Source organism: Neomonachus schauinslandi, chromosome 6, assembly GCF_002201575.2.
Source record: "Neomonachus schauinslandi chromosome 6, ASM220157v2, whole genome shotgun sequence".
Taxonomy (NCBI): Eukaryota; Metazoa; Chordata; class Mammalia; order Carnivora; family Phocidae; genus Neomonachus; species Neomonachus schauinslandi.
The window spans coordinates 91,784,005-91,801,545 of record NC_058408.1 but is presented as its reverse complement, the minus strand read 5'-3'; the positions used below and the strand labels follow the sequence as shown (position 1 = coordinate 91,801,545).

Below are 17,541 nucleotides of genomic sequence, written 5' to 3'. Positions count from 1 at the left end.
AGTAAAATTATATGGCTCACTGTTTTTCTGTTTCCTTACAGACATACTGCTAGACTAGATTTGGAAGACAAAATTAGACTTTTTCCTATCTCCATACCCACTCTGAATAAGTTTTGAAAGTAAGAAGTATCTCTGAAATGAGGTTGTGAGCCTGAAGCCACAGTTTCTACCTCTTGGCAATGGCTTAGACATGTGTTGAATCTTTAGCATTTAAATGTAAGAGGGCAGTTATAGTGGAACCCCTCTGTTACTGTAACCAGGGTATGTGTATTTTCTTGTCTGATGACAAGGGTGTAATTCCAGAAAAGCGGTTAACAGTGTTTACATGGCCCAGCTGAATTGACCTTTTTTCAATTGATTCATTTTTCCTTGTGTTAATAAAAGCTGATGGCCTGGTGACTGATGTGATTCTGATTCTGTAGTCAATCAGCTCCATTATTAAGATGCCTGAAGTCACCATACTTAGAAATCCCAGTGGTGGTTTCACAACTGACCATTACAAATTCACAGGAAAATGATTAATCTAGTAATTTGTATGGACTCGACCTTAGACTTGGGGACAACCATGGGCTATATTTGACCCTGAGGACTGATGACATAAATTGTCATTGTGCATGACTTTTGTCTCAAGTACAAAAGAGGATTTTAAGATTAAACCATGAGGTAAGGGTTAGGTTGAAAAGAGTAATAGAATTTAGTTGCTGATCTCAAAGATTGAACTGATACCAAGGTGCAACATTCTCTAGCTTTGTGATGTTGCTCTCTTCATTTTCTCCAGGGCTGATCCCTGCCCTCTCTCTACAGCAGCTCTCCTGTTGGCAGTTCCTACTCCTATCTCAGGTTTCCTTTGAGCCCTTCCATTCACCTGAAAACTGCTCTTTAGCAGTAAACACCCTGGTTACCTTATTTAAATATGACTATCTGGGTCGAGAAGTCTGTTTGTTACTTCTGTAAGCCTGGCTGCTATGTAGTTATATCTTATATTAAAGTCATTTTTACTTATTTTTTCTCAACTTAGACAATGATTCAGATTTATGAAGAAGTTGAAGCAATACTGGAGTTCCACTCATGCCACCTAGATTCAGCAGTTACTGTTGCTGTCCAGTTTGCTTTCTCTCTAAGTGTTCTTCTTGGGGGGGGGAGTTGAAGCTCTTTGTATTTCATTTTTAATTTGTTTTATGACGGTATAGCTTACATAAAATAAAATTCACCAATTGTAAGTGTACAATTTGATAATTTTGACAGATAATATACAGTTGTGTAATCATTACTACAATCATTATTGGATTATAGGTTTTTTAAGCTTTTTTGTGAGAACATTTAAGTTCTACTCTCTTCATAAATTTCAATTATACAGTAGTGTCATCAACTGTAGTCACTTTCAGACCTTATTTATCTTATAGCTGTGAGTCTGTAAAGCCTCTTAATCTATATTTTTTGCTGACCCGTTTGAACATAAGTCTCCAACATTGACACTTCATCCCCGAATACTTCAACGTGCAACTCTTAAAAATAGGAAACTCTAAAACAAAAGTGTGCGTGTGTGTGAATGAAATTACAATACCATTATCACAGCTAACCAAATGAACAGTAATTCTCTTATATCATCTAATAATCCGGTCCATATTCACCATTTCCCCATTTTCCCTAAGACATCCTTTTAGCTTTTGCTTTCAATCTAGGAATGTTCAAGGTTTATGCATTCTACTAAACTGTAAATTAGGTCTAGAGGCTTGATTAGATTCACTCTTAAACATCATTCACCACCATGTTTCATGCATAATGACAAATACTTTATAGGGCATTCTGTTCAGAGGCACATGATGTCAGGTTGTCTCATTATTGGCAATGTCACGTTTAATGACTTGGTTAAGGTGGTGACCACTAGCTCTCTTCAGCATAAAGGTAAGTTTTCCTCTTTACTATTAGCAAGTAGTCAGTGAGGTGATAGTTTGCAACTGTGAATATCTTTGTCGTCCAATAGTCTTTCACATAATGGTTTTATGACCTTATTGCCCTTGTCTGAATTGGTTATTACACCGGAGACTGCATGTGTTGTTCTCATAATATCCCTCATTCTACGTGGATTAGCTGGCATTCTTTTGTAAAGAAGGACTTCTTCTCGTCAAGTAGGAATGAATGAATCCCAGTCACTCCTGAAAAGACAGGATGAAAGCTTACTGTTTTAACGACCAGTTTTCAGAGTAAGGAGTTGGTATTACCTACTGGTCTTGTACTGATATTGACAGGCTGTACTGGAGCAGTGCTCCTCCCTCCAGAAGAAGCAAATGCGTGTTGTGTCTATTGTGTTCTCCCCGTATCAATGATAAACTGATAGAGTTTTATTTATTCAGTGTTTTAAATTACTTGATTTTTAAATATAAGGTAGATGTTTTCATTGTTTGGCTTACTTTGGAAATATTCTAAGGGACACATGATATTAGTATATTCTCAAATAAACAAGATCTTTGATAAATGCCAACTTGGTATTGGAGCAGGTAAGCACCAAATAAAACTTTTAAAGAATAGTGCTTTTGTTTCAGTTTTAGTATATTTTCAATGCTGGGTCTCTAAGATCTTTTTATGCTTAATAATGTGAAGTATTAAATACAAATCAGAGTTCTTTTCTTTTGGTTGTCTTTCTTCTTCTCTCATGATTTAGAAAATAATAATTTTGTTTAATGCCACTTTATGTAAAAACATAAATTTTGCAGTTGCTAAGGTATGTATAAATAATAGTTCTGTTATTTTGATCACAGGATCTGTTCTCTAACCATAATTTTTGTTCTTCTAAATGGCATTTCCTATAAAGCTAAGTCAGTTTATTAATTTTCATAGAGAGCCATCTGTGGAAAGAGTCACATGAAGGAAAGAAAAGCCTAAGCTATTCCCCTCCTCTTTTCAATCCAAATTTGAAAGGATGGTTTACTTCAAAGTGATTGCTTCAACTTCAAAAAACTTCCCTGTTAATGTTCTTGAGCAAGACATTCCCAATCAGGGGTACTTAACAGAGCCACTGAATCCTCTATACATTGCAGAAAACATTTTATTAGCCAAAGTTTTATTCATTGCCAGTGGGGTGGGGAGTGGGATGGAAAAGTGGTGTGGGTCTTTGTGATCAAAAGTCTTTTCTTGATTTAAATACTATATATCACTTCAATTTAATGAATAATAAAAGTTGTACTAAACAAATCAGTATCACTACTTGGTGTTATAGGCCTTTGTTAAATTGTCTTGAAATTGCTTTTAACCATTATGTTTGTCATGGACCCTAGCAAGCAGATTATTATGAAGCACATGGGATTTTTTTTCTGATTATGTTAGTCCTTTAATGTCTCAATGCTACCAATGATTTAGATTGTCCTTTATTAAATATAGCAAAAATAATTATTTAAACAAACCTCTTCCTTTAGGAATTTACATCTGATTTAATTGGCATAAATTGAAAATAATTATATCACACTAATACTAATCCTTCCTAATGCTTGGTTTAATTTATGGTTATGGTTTACATATTTCAAGCATTCCTTGCTGCATATTGTGAAGGTATACTTTCTTTGTCATTAGAGTATATATAAGGTCTAAAGGTTGTTTTTGACCGGCAACATTTTGTTTTTGTTCCTGATTAACAAGACTTTAGACCAAACACCTTTCAAAGAACTCATTTATTCTTACAACATGTTTATGAGGAAGCTGTGAGTGAAATAATGTTATCTCTGTGTTATAGGTAGGAAAGGAGGCACTTAGTTTTTTGTACTTGTATTTTATTTTCAATTTTTGAGGGGAAAAATTTAAAGATAATCTATAAAGAGAAAGGTAGAATTATCTCTGCCTTCACACATTGCCCCCACCATAGAATTATTTTGAAGCAAATCTTGGAGACTGTATGATTTAACTTGTAAATATAACAATTATCATACTTTAGAAAAATATATAGTCATATATATAGTCAATCTATCATCAAAATTTCAGTGTTCAAATTTCCCAGTCTTGTAATTTTTAAATTCGTTTTTGAATCAGGATTTTGAAATAGGGTTATATATTGCAGTTAATTGATTTGGTCATTTAAATCTCTAAATCTGTTGGAATGCTCTAGCACTCTCTCTCTCACACAGACACACATATACACATCCACACACTCTCACACACACAATTTATTGAAGAAATTGGGTCATTTATCCTACAGAGTTTTTCCATAGTCTGGATTTTGTTGCTTGCATCTTTGAGTTGTCTTTTTCCTTTTCCCTTCTATTTTTGACTCAGATTTAGGTTGGTTGGTTGGTTAGTAACAATATGTCTTAGGAAATATTTTGTACTTTTATTGGGAGCCATTTAAAGATTTTTTTTTTTTTTTAAGAGAGAGAGGGCATGAGTTGGAGGAGGGAGAGAGAATCTGAAGCAGACTCCGCACTGAGTGTGGAGGCTGACGTGGGGCTTGATCTCACCACCACAAGATCATGACCTGAGCTGACACCAAGAGTCTGAGGCTTAACCAATTAAACCACCCAGGCATCCCATATTGGGAGGCATTTAATATGTCTGAGTCTTCTATTCATATTAACATCCACAGATGAGCATTGCTTAGATCCTTTATTTCATTAGGGATTGCAAACTGGTGATATTTTAATATTCTTTATTTATTAGCTGGGAAACTTCTACTTTATCAGCTATTTGGTTGAGGTACAATTCTTATAGGGAAGACAGAATAAAGACTTTAACTAGTTACCAAAATAGTGAGGTAGTTCCCTTAGAATCCTTAAAAAGTGACAAATGAGTTCATTTTTAAATATCATTATGAATTTATAGATTTAAAGACATTTCCTGCATCAATCCATTACCATTGTTATTGACATCAGATGGTCCCGTCTTTGGCTACTGGAAGTCTCTTCAATTTGGCTCCTGAGTCCTTTTGATACAACCCTAGTAATCTTTGATTTCTGGTAGGAGAACATGTTCTGGGATTATCCTATACATTTCCTGGCCCAGGGTGAGAATCAGGCATCTCTGTAAAGAGATCTGATTCCTTTTAGCAGGAAAGAGTATTTAGAAACCATAATCTGGGTACATAGTAGCCTTTTAAAGATCATATAGTCAAAAAGTAAGGTAGGAAACAGTTCATAAATCTAGTCCTGACTTAGGAATTTTCCATTATCACAGAAATTGAGAGGTTGAAGTACAGTCTTAATTCAAAATAATGAACAACCTGAAAGAAACTTTCCTTTGATTTCAGAGTTAACTGTATTTTGTTACAAAATTGACTTCTCAGGTTATATTTTTATTGACTTCACTTGGCCTTCTCTGAGTACCCACCATCTCACGCAGTGGAAGGTTGCAGTTCGGTATGTGCTGACTGACAAAGTAGATCCAGCCAAGGATTAAAATTTCACAGTGAATAGTCTCAAATCTATCCACAAAGCAATAAAAGTTGACTGTAAAACCTCCCAAATCAGGGGCGCCTGGGTGGCTCAGTTGGTTAAGCTTCTGCCTTCGGCTCACGTCATGATCCCAGGGTCCTGGGATCAAGCCCCGTATCAGGCTACCTGTTCAGCCAGGAGCCTGCTTCTCCCTCTCCCTCTGCCCCACCCCCCAATTGTGATCTCTCTCTCTCTCTCTTTCTCAAATAAATAAATGAAATCTTAAAAAACAAAAACAAAAACAAAAAAAAACCCCTCCCAAATCAACTAAATGGTTTGGGCAGAAAACTCTGACTTTGGATAGAAAACTGATTTCGGAACATCAGTGTCCTCATCTATAAAGAGTAGGATTAGGATCATCTCTGGGATTGGAGTCTGTCAACCTACAACTGTCATTATCTGAGTTGTTCTCCTATCTCATTCACTTATTCTTCAAAAATATTTCAAATACAGTGAGTGACAGACAATATTTTAGGCGGCTGAAGTAGGGGAAGCGAAAATACCCAAGGTTCTTGCTTTCATACCCTAAAACACACCTTGAGTTTTCTAATTCATTCTTCGTTTGAGAAGTGCAGTTTTAAGCACTCTTATTGATACTTTGTCCACAATGAAAAACAACTTGCATAGACTTTCTGATATTATCAGAAACTTTATTTGTTTAATGACTTTTTCTTTGACATGGAGTTTTTTGGTTGAAAAAATTCCCATTAGTTAAATTATTTTGGGTGATAAAATATAGTAAGTTAATTCAAATGGTCTATTTTGTGTTTCATTTGCACCTTTTAATAGCTTCTCATGTTTTAAAAATTTAGTGGTATTTATGGTTCTCAGAGTTAATGGAGTGTATAATGTATAGTATTTTTATATTATTGCATTATATTCTCTTAGAAGGATATAAATGATCCAGTTCATCAGATTTTCTACATAGCTATTTTCATTTGAAATGATATCTTGGTGTTATTAAAAATGTACATATTCATCTGTAAAAATCACACTTTCCTTATTTAAAAGTTGAATCCATTTTAATCCTATATACAAAAGGTAGTCAGAAATTTGTATTAAGATAGATTTGGATGGGGCGCCTGGGTGGCTCAGTTGGTTAAGCGACTGCCTTCGGCTCAGGTCATGATCCTGGAGTCCCAGGATCGAGTCCCACATCAGGCTCCCCGCTCAGCGGGGGGGTCTGCTTCTCCCTCTGACCCTCCTCCCTCTCATGCTCTCTGTCTCTCATTCTCTCTCTCTCAAATAAATAAATAAAATCTTTAAAAAAAAAAAAGATAGATTTGGATGGAGGGAAGCACACTTTCAACAACAGGCATACTTCATATTTCATTGTTTGTTTGTTTTTAATACTAACAGCAAGGAGGGTTCTCTTGCCCTCCTCTCCCACTGAGTCAGCCTTCAATAAATCTTATTGAGAGCATATTAAAGATTCTTCCTAGAGCTTAAGTCATTCTCTGCTAGTGATAATAAGCTTTCTATTTAAAGACATGGATTATATGCATTTTCAGCCTCCAAGGATGCCATTTAGGGCACCATTTTGTTTTTATATTGTATAAATAATTACTTAAAAGAGTTAATTCACAAATTACCATGGCATAGGAATGTAAAAAGACCCTGTTCTTTTAAATTACAATGTTGACCATAAGTGCATTATAACCCTCTGAAGACATTCACATTCCTACATTTTAAAATTGACAGGATAGACTGTCTCTAAGATGGTTAGCAATCCTCACCTTTTGTGATGCTCAAAACTTTCAAAGTTATGTTGCTACTTCATGCAGCATACATTTTTTTTCTCATGTGATTCTTGAATAAGAATTCCTTCTTTCAGGAAAGAACTTCTGTAGTATACAGTAGTCCCTTCCTATCTGCAGGGGATATGTTCCAAGACCCCTAGTGGGGGCCTGATACTGTGGATAGTACTGAACCTGTGCTATGCTGTTTTTTCCTATACATACATAGTTCTGATAAAGTTTAACTTATCAATTGGGCATAGTAAGATATTAACAACAGTAACTAATAGTAGAATAGAATAATTCTAACAATATACATAATAAAGGTTATGTGAATGTGGTCTTTCTCTCAGAATACCTTGTTGTACTGTACTCACACTTCTTGTGATGATGGGAGATGGTAAAATGCCTGAGTGATGAGACAAAGTGAGGTGAATGACGTAGGCGCTGTGACGTAGCGTTAGGCTACTACTGACCTGGGGACCATATGTCAGAAGGAGGATCATCTGCTTCTGGACTGCAGTTGACTGGAGGCAACTGAAACTGCAGAAAGCCACAAACTGAGGATGAGGGGGAGCTGGTGTATATGGTGTTCACCTGCCCATAGTTACCCATTCTTCAGGGAACGTACAGCGTTTCTTTGTAACTCTTTGCTACTTCTGTAAGTCCACATAGAAATCGTTATATGTGTATGTTGGTTTTGGGGTATGACTATACATACAATCTCTCTTCACTCAATACTGAAAGAAGTGAGGAATTTCTTCTCACTCCTAATCAGCTTTTGTAACTGCCAGTTAACTACTCTTCTACACACACTACAGTAGGTTTACACATAGGAGTCTAGAGCTGTTCAACCCGGTGCAGGAGCCACTAGCCACCAGTGGCTGTTAAGCACCTAAAATGTGCCTGGTCCAAATGGAGATGTGCTGTAAGTTTCAAATAGAGACCGGATTTTGGAGACTTAGTATGAAAAAGAGTGTAAAATACCTCAAAAAATGTTTTTTGCTCACATGTTAAAATATTTGGGATGTGTTGGTTACATAAAAACATGATTTTAAAATAATGTAATAATTAATACATAATGATTTTCACCAGTTTCATTTTACCTTCTTAATGTGGTTACTAGAGACTCTTAAATTATATATGTGGCTCACATATTTCTAATGGGCAACACTGCTCTAGAATAACATCAGTCATTATCCAAGCAGCCAAATCCCTATTGTTGCATAAATAGATAGTTGTATTCCAGATGTCTTTCCCCAAAACTCCTTGGAAACTGCATGTAGATGCTAGTTTGTCATGAGGTGTGGTGGTGCTTGAATGACTTGGGAACAAGACTTTTCTACATGTAGATACAATAAGCACCACACTGTCATACCTAGTACCATGCAGAAAAAGTTTAAACTACCAACATGAATGAAACCATTGCCTTTGTGTAGATCGGTGCATTCAGCGTTTAAAAAAATAATTGTTACTATCATGAAGGTTATAGTACTTCGTGGATCTTTAGCTATGAGCTTTGTAAATGAATGGTACATATGAAATAAATGTTAATGGAGAAAACCTAACTGCTTTGCTGCAGTAAACACTAAGTTATGGTTTTACTGCTTTAAGTGATAACACTGTATCTAATGCCTGAATATTAGAATAACAAACATACTTTACAGATTCTTTTATTTTATTACTGTTGGAAATGTAGTTAACATAATTCACATTACAGTTATGACATGCTGTACTTGTTTTATTGCAAATTTTAAGATGTATATAAAAGACAGCAAACTCCTACTTAAACAGATCAAAACAGGTTATGTTTTAATCTCATGTAATTTAAAGTAAGTTCGCTACGTAGCATACTTTGAAACATTACTCAGTATTTTTCATACAAAGCATTTTTTATCGATTTGAGTCTGAATATTGAAAGTTCTCAAAATTACATATTTTTAATGATCAGTAATAAGATTTATAATTGCATCTGGTGTAAGTATGGTAGCTAAGCAGTAAAACATTTATTTGATCATACAAAAATACTCTCCTGTAAAACACCAATTTTGTCTTAATTTTTAGGAAACCAGAATTCGGGCAATGGATAAGGATGCCAAGAAAAAAATTCATAATTTCTCTGTCATCAACCCTGTTGCCGGACAGGCTGTAACTCATATTTTTGCAGTGGACAATAGAGAAGATCTTCAGAAATGGATGGAAGCCTTCTGGCAACATTTCTTTGATCTTAGTAAGTTGATGTTTGGATTTGCTAGTAATGTATTCATGAAGCATGAAAGGATGCACAAAGCAATGTAAATATTAAAATTATAATCTTATGGTTTGTATCAAGATTTTTTTATGCTCTTGAGTAAAATGATAATATATATCATTAATGCATTGATGCCTTTTTCTCTCAACCTTTCCCCAGTGCCTGATTTACTATAGTTTATTATACCTTTGAATTCCTCGTATCCCTACCTATTATTTTTAAGTTTCTCTGGTCCCTAAAATAATTAGACCACATTTTTTCAAAATATTGGGTTTTAACTAGTTAAGGCAGTGTGTTTGATCAAAGGGATAAGAAGCTATTTGAGTAGTAAAAAACTTGTCTAGGTTAGTGATGATCCTAAAATTTGAAATGCTCAAGAGATTCATGTAACCTTCTGTTAATTCCAGATTTGTTATATCATCTTGGACATCACCCAAAGATTTCTTTTAAACCATACATATGGTTTTTCAGTTTCAATAATACAGCCCATGATTATAAAAACAATGTGATAGTAATATAATAATAGAGTTCTACTATGTAAAATATGTGAGGTCCTAATATCTCAATTTAAGGAGGAATTTTATCAACAAGAAAATATTGAAGTCATATATTGAAAATGTAGACTATTGATAATGGCTATTTCTAGTCAAACTAAGCCTACCATTAGATTCAACTGGTATTTTATGTCTTTAGAATGCTTTTCTTACAGAATTACAAAAGAGAGCCATTTCCAAATGATACAAAGTTGTTTCTGCAACTCCTAGAAATAATCCTACAGAAATTTTAGGACTTCTTAAGATCTGTTTTGGGGAACTTTATAAAAGAGTTAATACCTGCTGTCCTAAGATTAATTTTTATAAGCCTACTGTGATCCATGGCCTGGTCAAGTATTATAGTTATGTTTGGGGTGGGGGCAAAGAAGGGAACTAAATTTATTGATTACCTTCCACATACCACATGGCTTCATTTTTTTCTCACAACAGCCCAGCAAGGCAGAAATGATTTCCCTCTGCTCTAAAGTTGAGAAAATTGAGGCCTGAAGAGATTGCTGGTTTACTGCGGGAAACCAGAGGACTCCCTCCATAGCCTTCTGGAATTCTTTAGGACTTGTTTCCCTTAAGCACTACCCCTAGGCACTGAATAGATGTTTAAATATTTGTTCCATGCTTATCAGCATGCACTACATTTTTTTTTTTTTAATTTCAGCTGATCTTAGATGTGTAACTTAAAAGACAACAACTTCCTTTCGTTTGCTGATCACATCTGAAATTTTAACTGCTTTCCTAAATGCTCTGCTCTAGAGAGTCTGTCTTACAAAGACTATATTATTTTTAGAAGTGATTCTGCTATTTTACACTTTTTATGTGTATAAAAACAGGAACGAGGGGTGAAAGGAGGTAAAAATGCAGAATATTATGGTCTGGATATCAACTGCTACTAGACGGTTTTATGTTTTTATTTGCCAGATTAGGTAAAATAATTTATCATGCTAAAATGGGGGAGTTGGAGGGATACAAATCTCATGATATTACTGCCAAAATAAGGAAGGGATGACAAGTAGGTTCTTACATATTCTTTAGTATTTAATGATTTGTGGATAAAATCTGCCAATCTTTAAAGTATAAATTCTATTAGATTTGCACTTTAGAATTCATGAATGAAGATATGAAGCAAAGATGGAAATGTTTATACTATCCTAAAGATTGAGTTTTAAGTGGTAAGTTTAAGTGTAGCCTCTTGTGATCTTAGGTGAAATCTGATGTGTAGAACAAAGTAGAGGATAGATATTTAGGGCAGAATAAACTCAGAGTAATTTAATATTTAGAACAAATTTCAATTACTTGACTCTGATTAAGAGTAGAAAATCAGGAGAATGAGAAAATTAAAAACCAAGAAAAAACATTAATGGTACTAGGTCTGTTTAGCCTGGCGAAGAACAACCTGAAGGGTGGAGGTTGGAGGCAAGGGGGATGTCATAGCTAATTTTTAATATTTGAGAGCTAACGAACATGTAAAAGAGGAATGACACTTGTTTTGGTTGATCAAAAGGGGTAGAGCTAGGAATGGTGGCTCAAAGATACATTTTTTCCAAGTATTTAATAATATAAATATTGAGTTACATAAGCAGCTTAGCATAACAGATCATTTTGACTGGGAATGTTATAGCAAATATTATTGTGGTAAACATCTTCAGTGTACAGATTTTATGTGAACACAACATAGCCATTTAATATTTCATACGGGGCCTTTATTTTTACATTAGCATGTTGGTGTCAGGTATAACAGCGCATACTAATTTATTCACTGATAAAATAAATGTTTCCATTGTAAAATTGATCAGTGAACATACCACATGACTCTGACTTCAGTAATGCATGGGATAATATGGCTTTATATTCCAGTCTTCAACATGATTAGTATTCTGCTACCAGTTTAACAATGCAAAGCTTTCATCTATCAATGTAGAGAAAATACTATACTTCATAATTTGCCTAAGATTTGATGGAGAAATGTTTGCCAGTTCAAAGTATTTCATTATTTTTCTATTAGATAAGACCTTATTTTTTTTCTGCCCCCAAGAAGGAAAAGCTGGCTTTTATATATTTATCTAAAAAAAGGAAGTGGAGGGGAGGAATAAGTTATCAGATCTCAGATCCTACTAGATTTAAATTCTGCAGAGCAACCTTTGAAGCCTCAAACTCAAGATTTCATTCCCTTTATGAGATGCTACGTGGGCTATTTTGAAATTTTTACCATATTCTATACTTAGCATTGTAATAAAACATACTAAAAGGTTTTTTATGTTTCTTAGCTATTTAAGGTGATGGATTTAAAATTTATGCATATTACCATATAACCATGGCTGTATATTAGATTTAAAACAACAAAAATGAATAGATAACTTGACCAAACATGAAATGTCTTTTATTTTTAAGCTATGGAAAATAACTAAATTGTATATTGATTATGGAGACTGAGAATATAATAAAAGGAAGAGAAATATAGATTATAAATCATTCCAAAAAGGCACATGTGTATTAAATTTACTTTTCTACAGATGTAAGATAGAGTATAAGAATAGTGAGGTGCAATACCTACTTTTATAACATGGATATAGAGGCACATAGTCTCTGGCACAGTTGTTATCCAGCATGCAGGCGCACAATAAACATGGAAAGGTTAAAGTTTTTATATCCATTCAGAAGAAAAAAGCCTAAGCATTTTAAGATGAAAATAGTAAAACATAATTAAAAGAAAAATTAATGTTGTCCACACTCTCAAATTTTAACTTAAAAATCAAAACAACTTATTTAAGAGTATTTTTTTAATTCCAAATGACTAATGGCTTTAATTAAAGTGTCCTTCTTAAAATAAATTAGACTCAGTTAGAATTTTGACTGATGTGTAATAGGCTCTTATATACCTTTTACTTGAATGAAAATGCAGCATTTTTCTAGTTATACGAATTTTGAAAAGCATAATCATTTGAAGAAATAATTGTTAAATAAACAATTATTATTTCTTAATTAGAATTTTCAAAGGTAACACCATTTTTGAGAAGCACTGTTTCCTTCTAGATAACTCTATTTCAGTTGATTTTTACCTTTCAACTGTCTTAAGTACTGGATATTTTTATTTAATATTTAAAAGAGGAGAACTTGTACAAATTTTTGCCATGAAGAGAAATTTCATTTACTGGACCATTTAGTGAAATAGTATAGTATTTAATAGCCTAGAGATCTTAGCTTCTTATATCTGTGCACAGAACTTTATTTTCCAAATAGATTACTCTTATGCTTAGACTTGGACTTTAAAATTATAGGTAGTACTAGGTTTTTGTGGCTTCCTTAAGGCAATGCTTTATAAATTCACTCTTTTCACAGCAAAAAATATGTTGATATCTATTGAAAATGAAGTATATGTCTTCACATTTATGTTTTAAACTAGCCTGCCTTTTTCTGTCTTTCTTAGGCCAATGGAAGCATTGTTGTGAAGAACTTATGAAAATTGAGATTATGTCACCACGGAAACCACCTTTGTTCTTGACAAAAGAGGCGACCTCAGTCTACCATGATATGAGTAAGTGGGGTTTGTCTTTTCTAAGCTGCAGGGTAACAAAAACAACATTGTCCATACTCAAGCAGCTTATTCTATTGACATTAAAATGCTAAAATTTTCAGGGCACAGTCAAAATGAATGAAAAAAGACTATGATTATAGACTAAGGAACTCATGTTTAATAGATGAATTAATACAAAATTAATGAATACACATTTTTCATAGTTTGAATGCTTCAGATCAAACAAAACGTTAAGGCTTCAAAATGAATAAGGGTGCACTGAAAATAAATATTAGCTGAGTAGCTGATGAAAATTCTGAAAATGTAAACTTGCAGATTCTAAAATATAATCATGTTCTGTAATTTTTTCTGTATTTTATTAAATTTGTTTTAAAGAATGTTGATAAATGAGTGTTAATAAATGGAGGCTTTCATCTCTGGTCAGAAAACTGGTTAAGTTTAATACTTTGGAAAATTTTAAATTTCTAGACTCATGAATATTCCATTTTCCCACACTTTGAAGGGTATTTATTTCTCTGTGGGATTGCCTGAGTGAACAGTGCTGTGAACAAACACAGGTCAACACTAAATTCTATTTTATTTTGCCACAACATGTACTTTATACACACTTTAAAATGTTAGATTAAAAATGATACAACCAGTGATTCATTTAATACCAGTAATTCATTTCATAGACATTTATCTCTGTTCTTTTATTTTCTCCCAAGGAAAAATTCATCCAGCATCCTTATCACCAAACTGGTATGAGGGCTTCACTCTGTTTCCTTGGGTTTCTGGTTTTGGAATTTTCCCCTATTAACAGAGACTTTGCTAGTCTACAGGAAAGGATGCTAATCCAGTTACCCTTGTCCAAGTTTACATATCAGGCTTTTATAAAAAGGGAATCCACTCTTACCTAGAAGTCAGAATAGATTTTATTTTATTTATTTATTTATTTATTTAAATTTTATTTCTTTATTTGACAGAGAGACACAGCGAGAGAGGGAACACAAGCAGGGGGAGTGGGAGAGGGAGAAGCAGGCTTCCCGCAGAGCAGGGAGCCCGACGCGGGGCTCGATCCCAAGACCCTAGGATCATGACCTGAGCCGAAGGCAGACGCTTAACGACTGAGCCACCCAGGCGCCCCCAGAATAGATTTTAAATCCAAGAAAAGTTATTTAATAAATATTTAATCGATAGGATTGAAAAATCTGATGTAACTCTGCTCCTTTGAAAACTGGCTTTTACTCATTTAATATTTGGAATATATTTGTGTGTGTGTGTGTGTGTGTGCAGTGCATAGTGAACGATCTTATTTTTTGGTTCTGTTGGTAGGGTTATTTTTAAACCAAAACCACTTGCTTATCCAATGTGTTTTTGATGACTTACAGATACTGGTTTAGAAAACAATAACTCAAAATGTACACAGCTTTTGAATTTTCCCCCATGTATTTTTTCTCAAAATTATTACAGGCATTGATTCACCTGTAAAACTTGAAAGTTTAACTGATGCAATACAAAAAAAACTTGAAGAGACAAATGGACAGTTTCTTACTAGTCAGCATGAAGAATCCTCACCACCTCTTTGGGCCAGCCTCTTTGATGGTAATCATCAAGTGGTTATCCAGAAAAAGGTATTATCTCCTTCAAGCAAGCAGTTACATGATGGGAAAGGGAAAAAAAGACGCGCTCCCCTTCCTCCTTCTGATAAAGCTCCATTCAGCTTAAAAACCCAGAGCAACACAGATCAATTGGTTAAGGACAACTGGGAGAAAACAAGTGTGTCTTGGACCTCGCCTTTGGATACCAAATTATCAACCCTAATGCATCACTTACAGAAACCGATGGCTGCTCCTCGAAAACTTCTTCCTGCCAGGAAAAATCATTTAAATGATGGTGAACACATAGACACTAAAACCAATTTTGAAGCCAAGCCAGTGCCAGCTCCAAGGCAGAAATCTATCAAAGACATTTTGGACCCTAGATCATGGTTGCAGGCACAAGTATAGAAGACCCTTAATGTATAAAGCATTTAACAAAATCTGTAACTGTTAGGCTTAATTCAGAAGCACTAGAGATATGGTAATATGTAATTATGTTGGTAAATATGATAGTGATTTACATCAATAATTAATAAGCTATTAGGTATTAAAAATGCTTTATAATGAAGAAATGGATTTCTCTTTTACTTCTGATCTTCAGAATATAAGTGATTTCCCTGGTAGAGTGCAAAAGGCAGTTTCTAGACAATATCCTACTTGTTGGAAGGGTTAATTTATTCCTAAATTAGTGCCAGCAGTGAGCAAGCACTAGGCAGAAGAAGGCATTAAAATTTCTTTGGGGAGAGACTGTCTAGTAATTTAAAATGTGTTAAATATGAGCCATATTCTCATTGTGAGAATTTTAATAGTAATGGAATGTTTCAAAAGTTTTATACAAACCACAAATTATAGAATCCACCCAAGAAAATTTCTTCTTAGCATTCTGGAATTCTCATCTAATGGTTCACTGGCTCTCATCTGTTGTTTAACTCACTAGTTAACTCACTGACCTTTCAAATTCCTGAGATGAATTTTGGAATATTAAATCCTTCATCTTTAAAGGGAATTTATAATGTGTTATTCAGAGTTGTTTCCTTGATGAGCCCTGAAATCCTGTTGACATCAACTCTCATAAGTGAAGCATAACATTTATTAGTTTAGAGAAAAGGTAAATGAAATGTTCTTTTATTTCCATTTTTCTATGCATGGTGCTAATTTCAATTGTGACATTGGAATTTGGGGAAGTGAGTAGCTGATTAACATTTAAAGTTCATTTAATACTTATTTAAAAAGCAGATGGCCGATTCAAAAATATCAGAAAAGTTGGCCATGATAATAATTTTCAGAATGAATCCTTTTAAAACATTTTAATTAAATTTCCTTTTTCTAGTAAGGGTTGATGTCTGCGATTGATATTATTCATTAAAAGTCATATTCTTACAACAATGACATTGGAATCATTTCCATAGGAGGTAATTTCCATAGCAACTAATCATAGTGACCCAAACAGGATTATGAAATCAAGTGAGGAATTAATAGCAAGAGGATGAATACCTTAAAGGAACAAAAATCCATTTTTTAAATAATAATATTTCTTGTAAACAAGAGCTGAACAGTTTTAAAAATCAAATCAGAATTTCCAAATGAAACAGTTTCCATAAGGTGTCAGCAACGGCACAAAAAATCTGAAATCACACTGAACCCTAAATGTCATTGCAAGAAATAAAAATATAAGAATTAAATTACTGCCCTGTGTTTAATCTCTGGAGATCTTTTTAAAGCTCACAAGAACTCTATTTGGATCAGAACTACATTATTACAAAGTAAAATGAACACTTGACAAAAAAGTAACATTAATTTAAATGGAGCCTTTCATTATTTTTAGATAGCAGTCTTTCTTCATTTATATGGAATGATGTAACTGCCCGGTTACTTTTGTGTTTGCGGGGGACTCCTAGTAAGAATTGCAACTCCAGGGAGTAATGACACAAAAGGTCTCTTGTGACCCGCGACACCAGGATAGACATAGTATTTGATGAGAAGGAAGCCCCATGTGCCTGCCTTAGAGGATTGTAGAGACAATCACATGCATGAAAACCTGCAAAGGTAGGATTAATTCGTTTTTTCTAACGAGGAGGCTCTCATAAATTCTGTTGTGGTTGCCAATTCAGTAAATGACGTATTAAAAATCTACAGGATATTATTGTTTGAATTTTTGTTTATTTTTTGAACCTCACTGCTGTTTCTGACAGTGTTTGTGACTGTCATTGCCACTAAATTATTGAGCTAGAAGATGCTGCAGGCAAAATTGTTTCTGAAACTGGCATCTAAGCATTTTTTTTTTTTTTTTAGTTGAAGCCTTCCTTATAACAACCAGTGTTAAAACTTCCAAATTATATTCTTGTAATTTCCTCATGCATATTATATCAAGAAGGATTTAAGGTGTACTGGAAAGAGAATTTATTCATAGAGAAACTACCTAGCAGTTGTGCCCTCAGTGGGATACTTTGAAAACAAGGCTGAGGTCCTTCCTCCTAGAA

General features: G+C 34.1%; 1 protein-coding gene across 1 annotated transcript in view; it reads left to right on the top strand.

Moving 5' to 3' along the window:
- Positions 1 to 16,648, top strand: part of RTKN2 (rhotekin 2) — a 74,031-nt gene extending 57,383 nt beyond the window's left edge. The window contains exons 10-12 of the mRNA XM_021699980.1: positions 9,215 to 9,380; positions 13,374 to 13,481; positions 14,934 to 16,648. Of these exons, the coding sequence (XP_021555655.1) occupies positions 9,215 to 9,380; positions 13,374 to 13,481; positions 14,934 to 15,469 (810 nt within the window). The 3' untranslated portion in view covers positions 15,470 to 16,648. The remainder of the gene's footprint in view (positions 1 to 9,214; positions 9,381 to 13,373; positions 13,482 to 14,933) is intronic.
- The last annotated feature ends 893 nt before the right edge of the window (positions 16,649 to 17,541 follow it).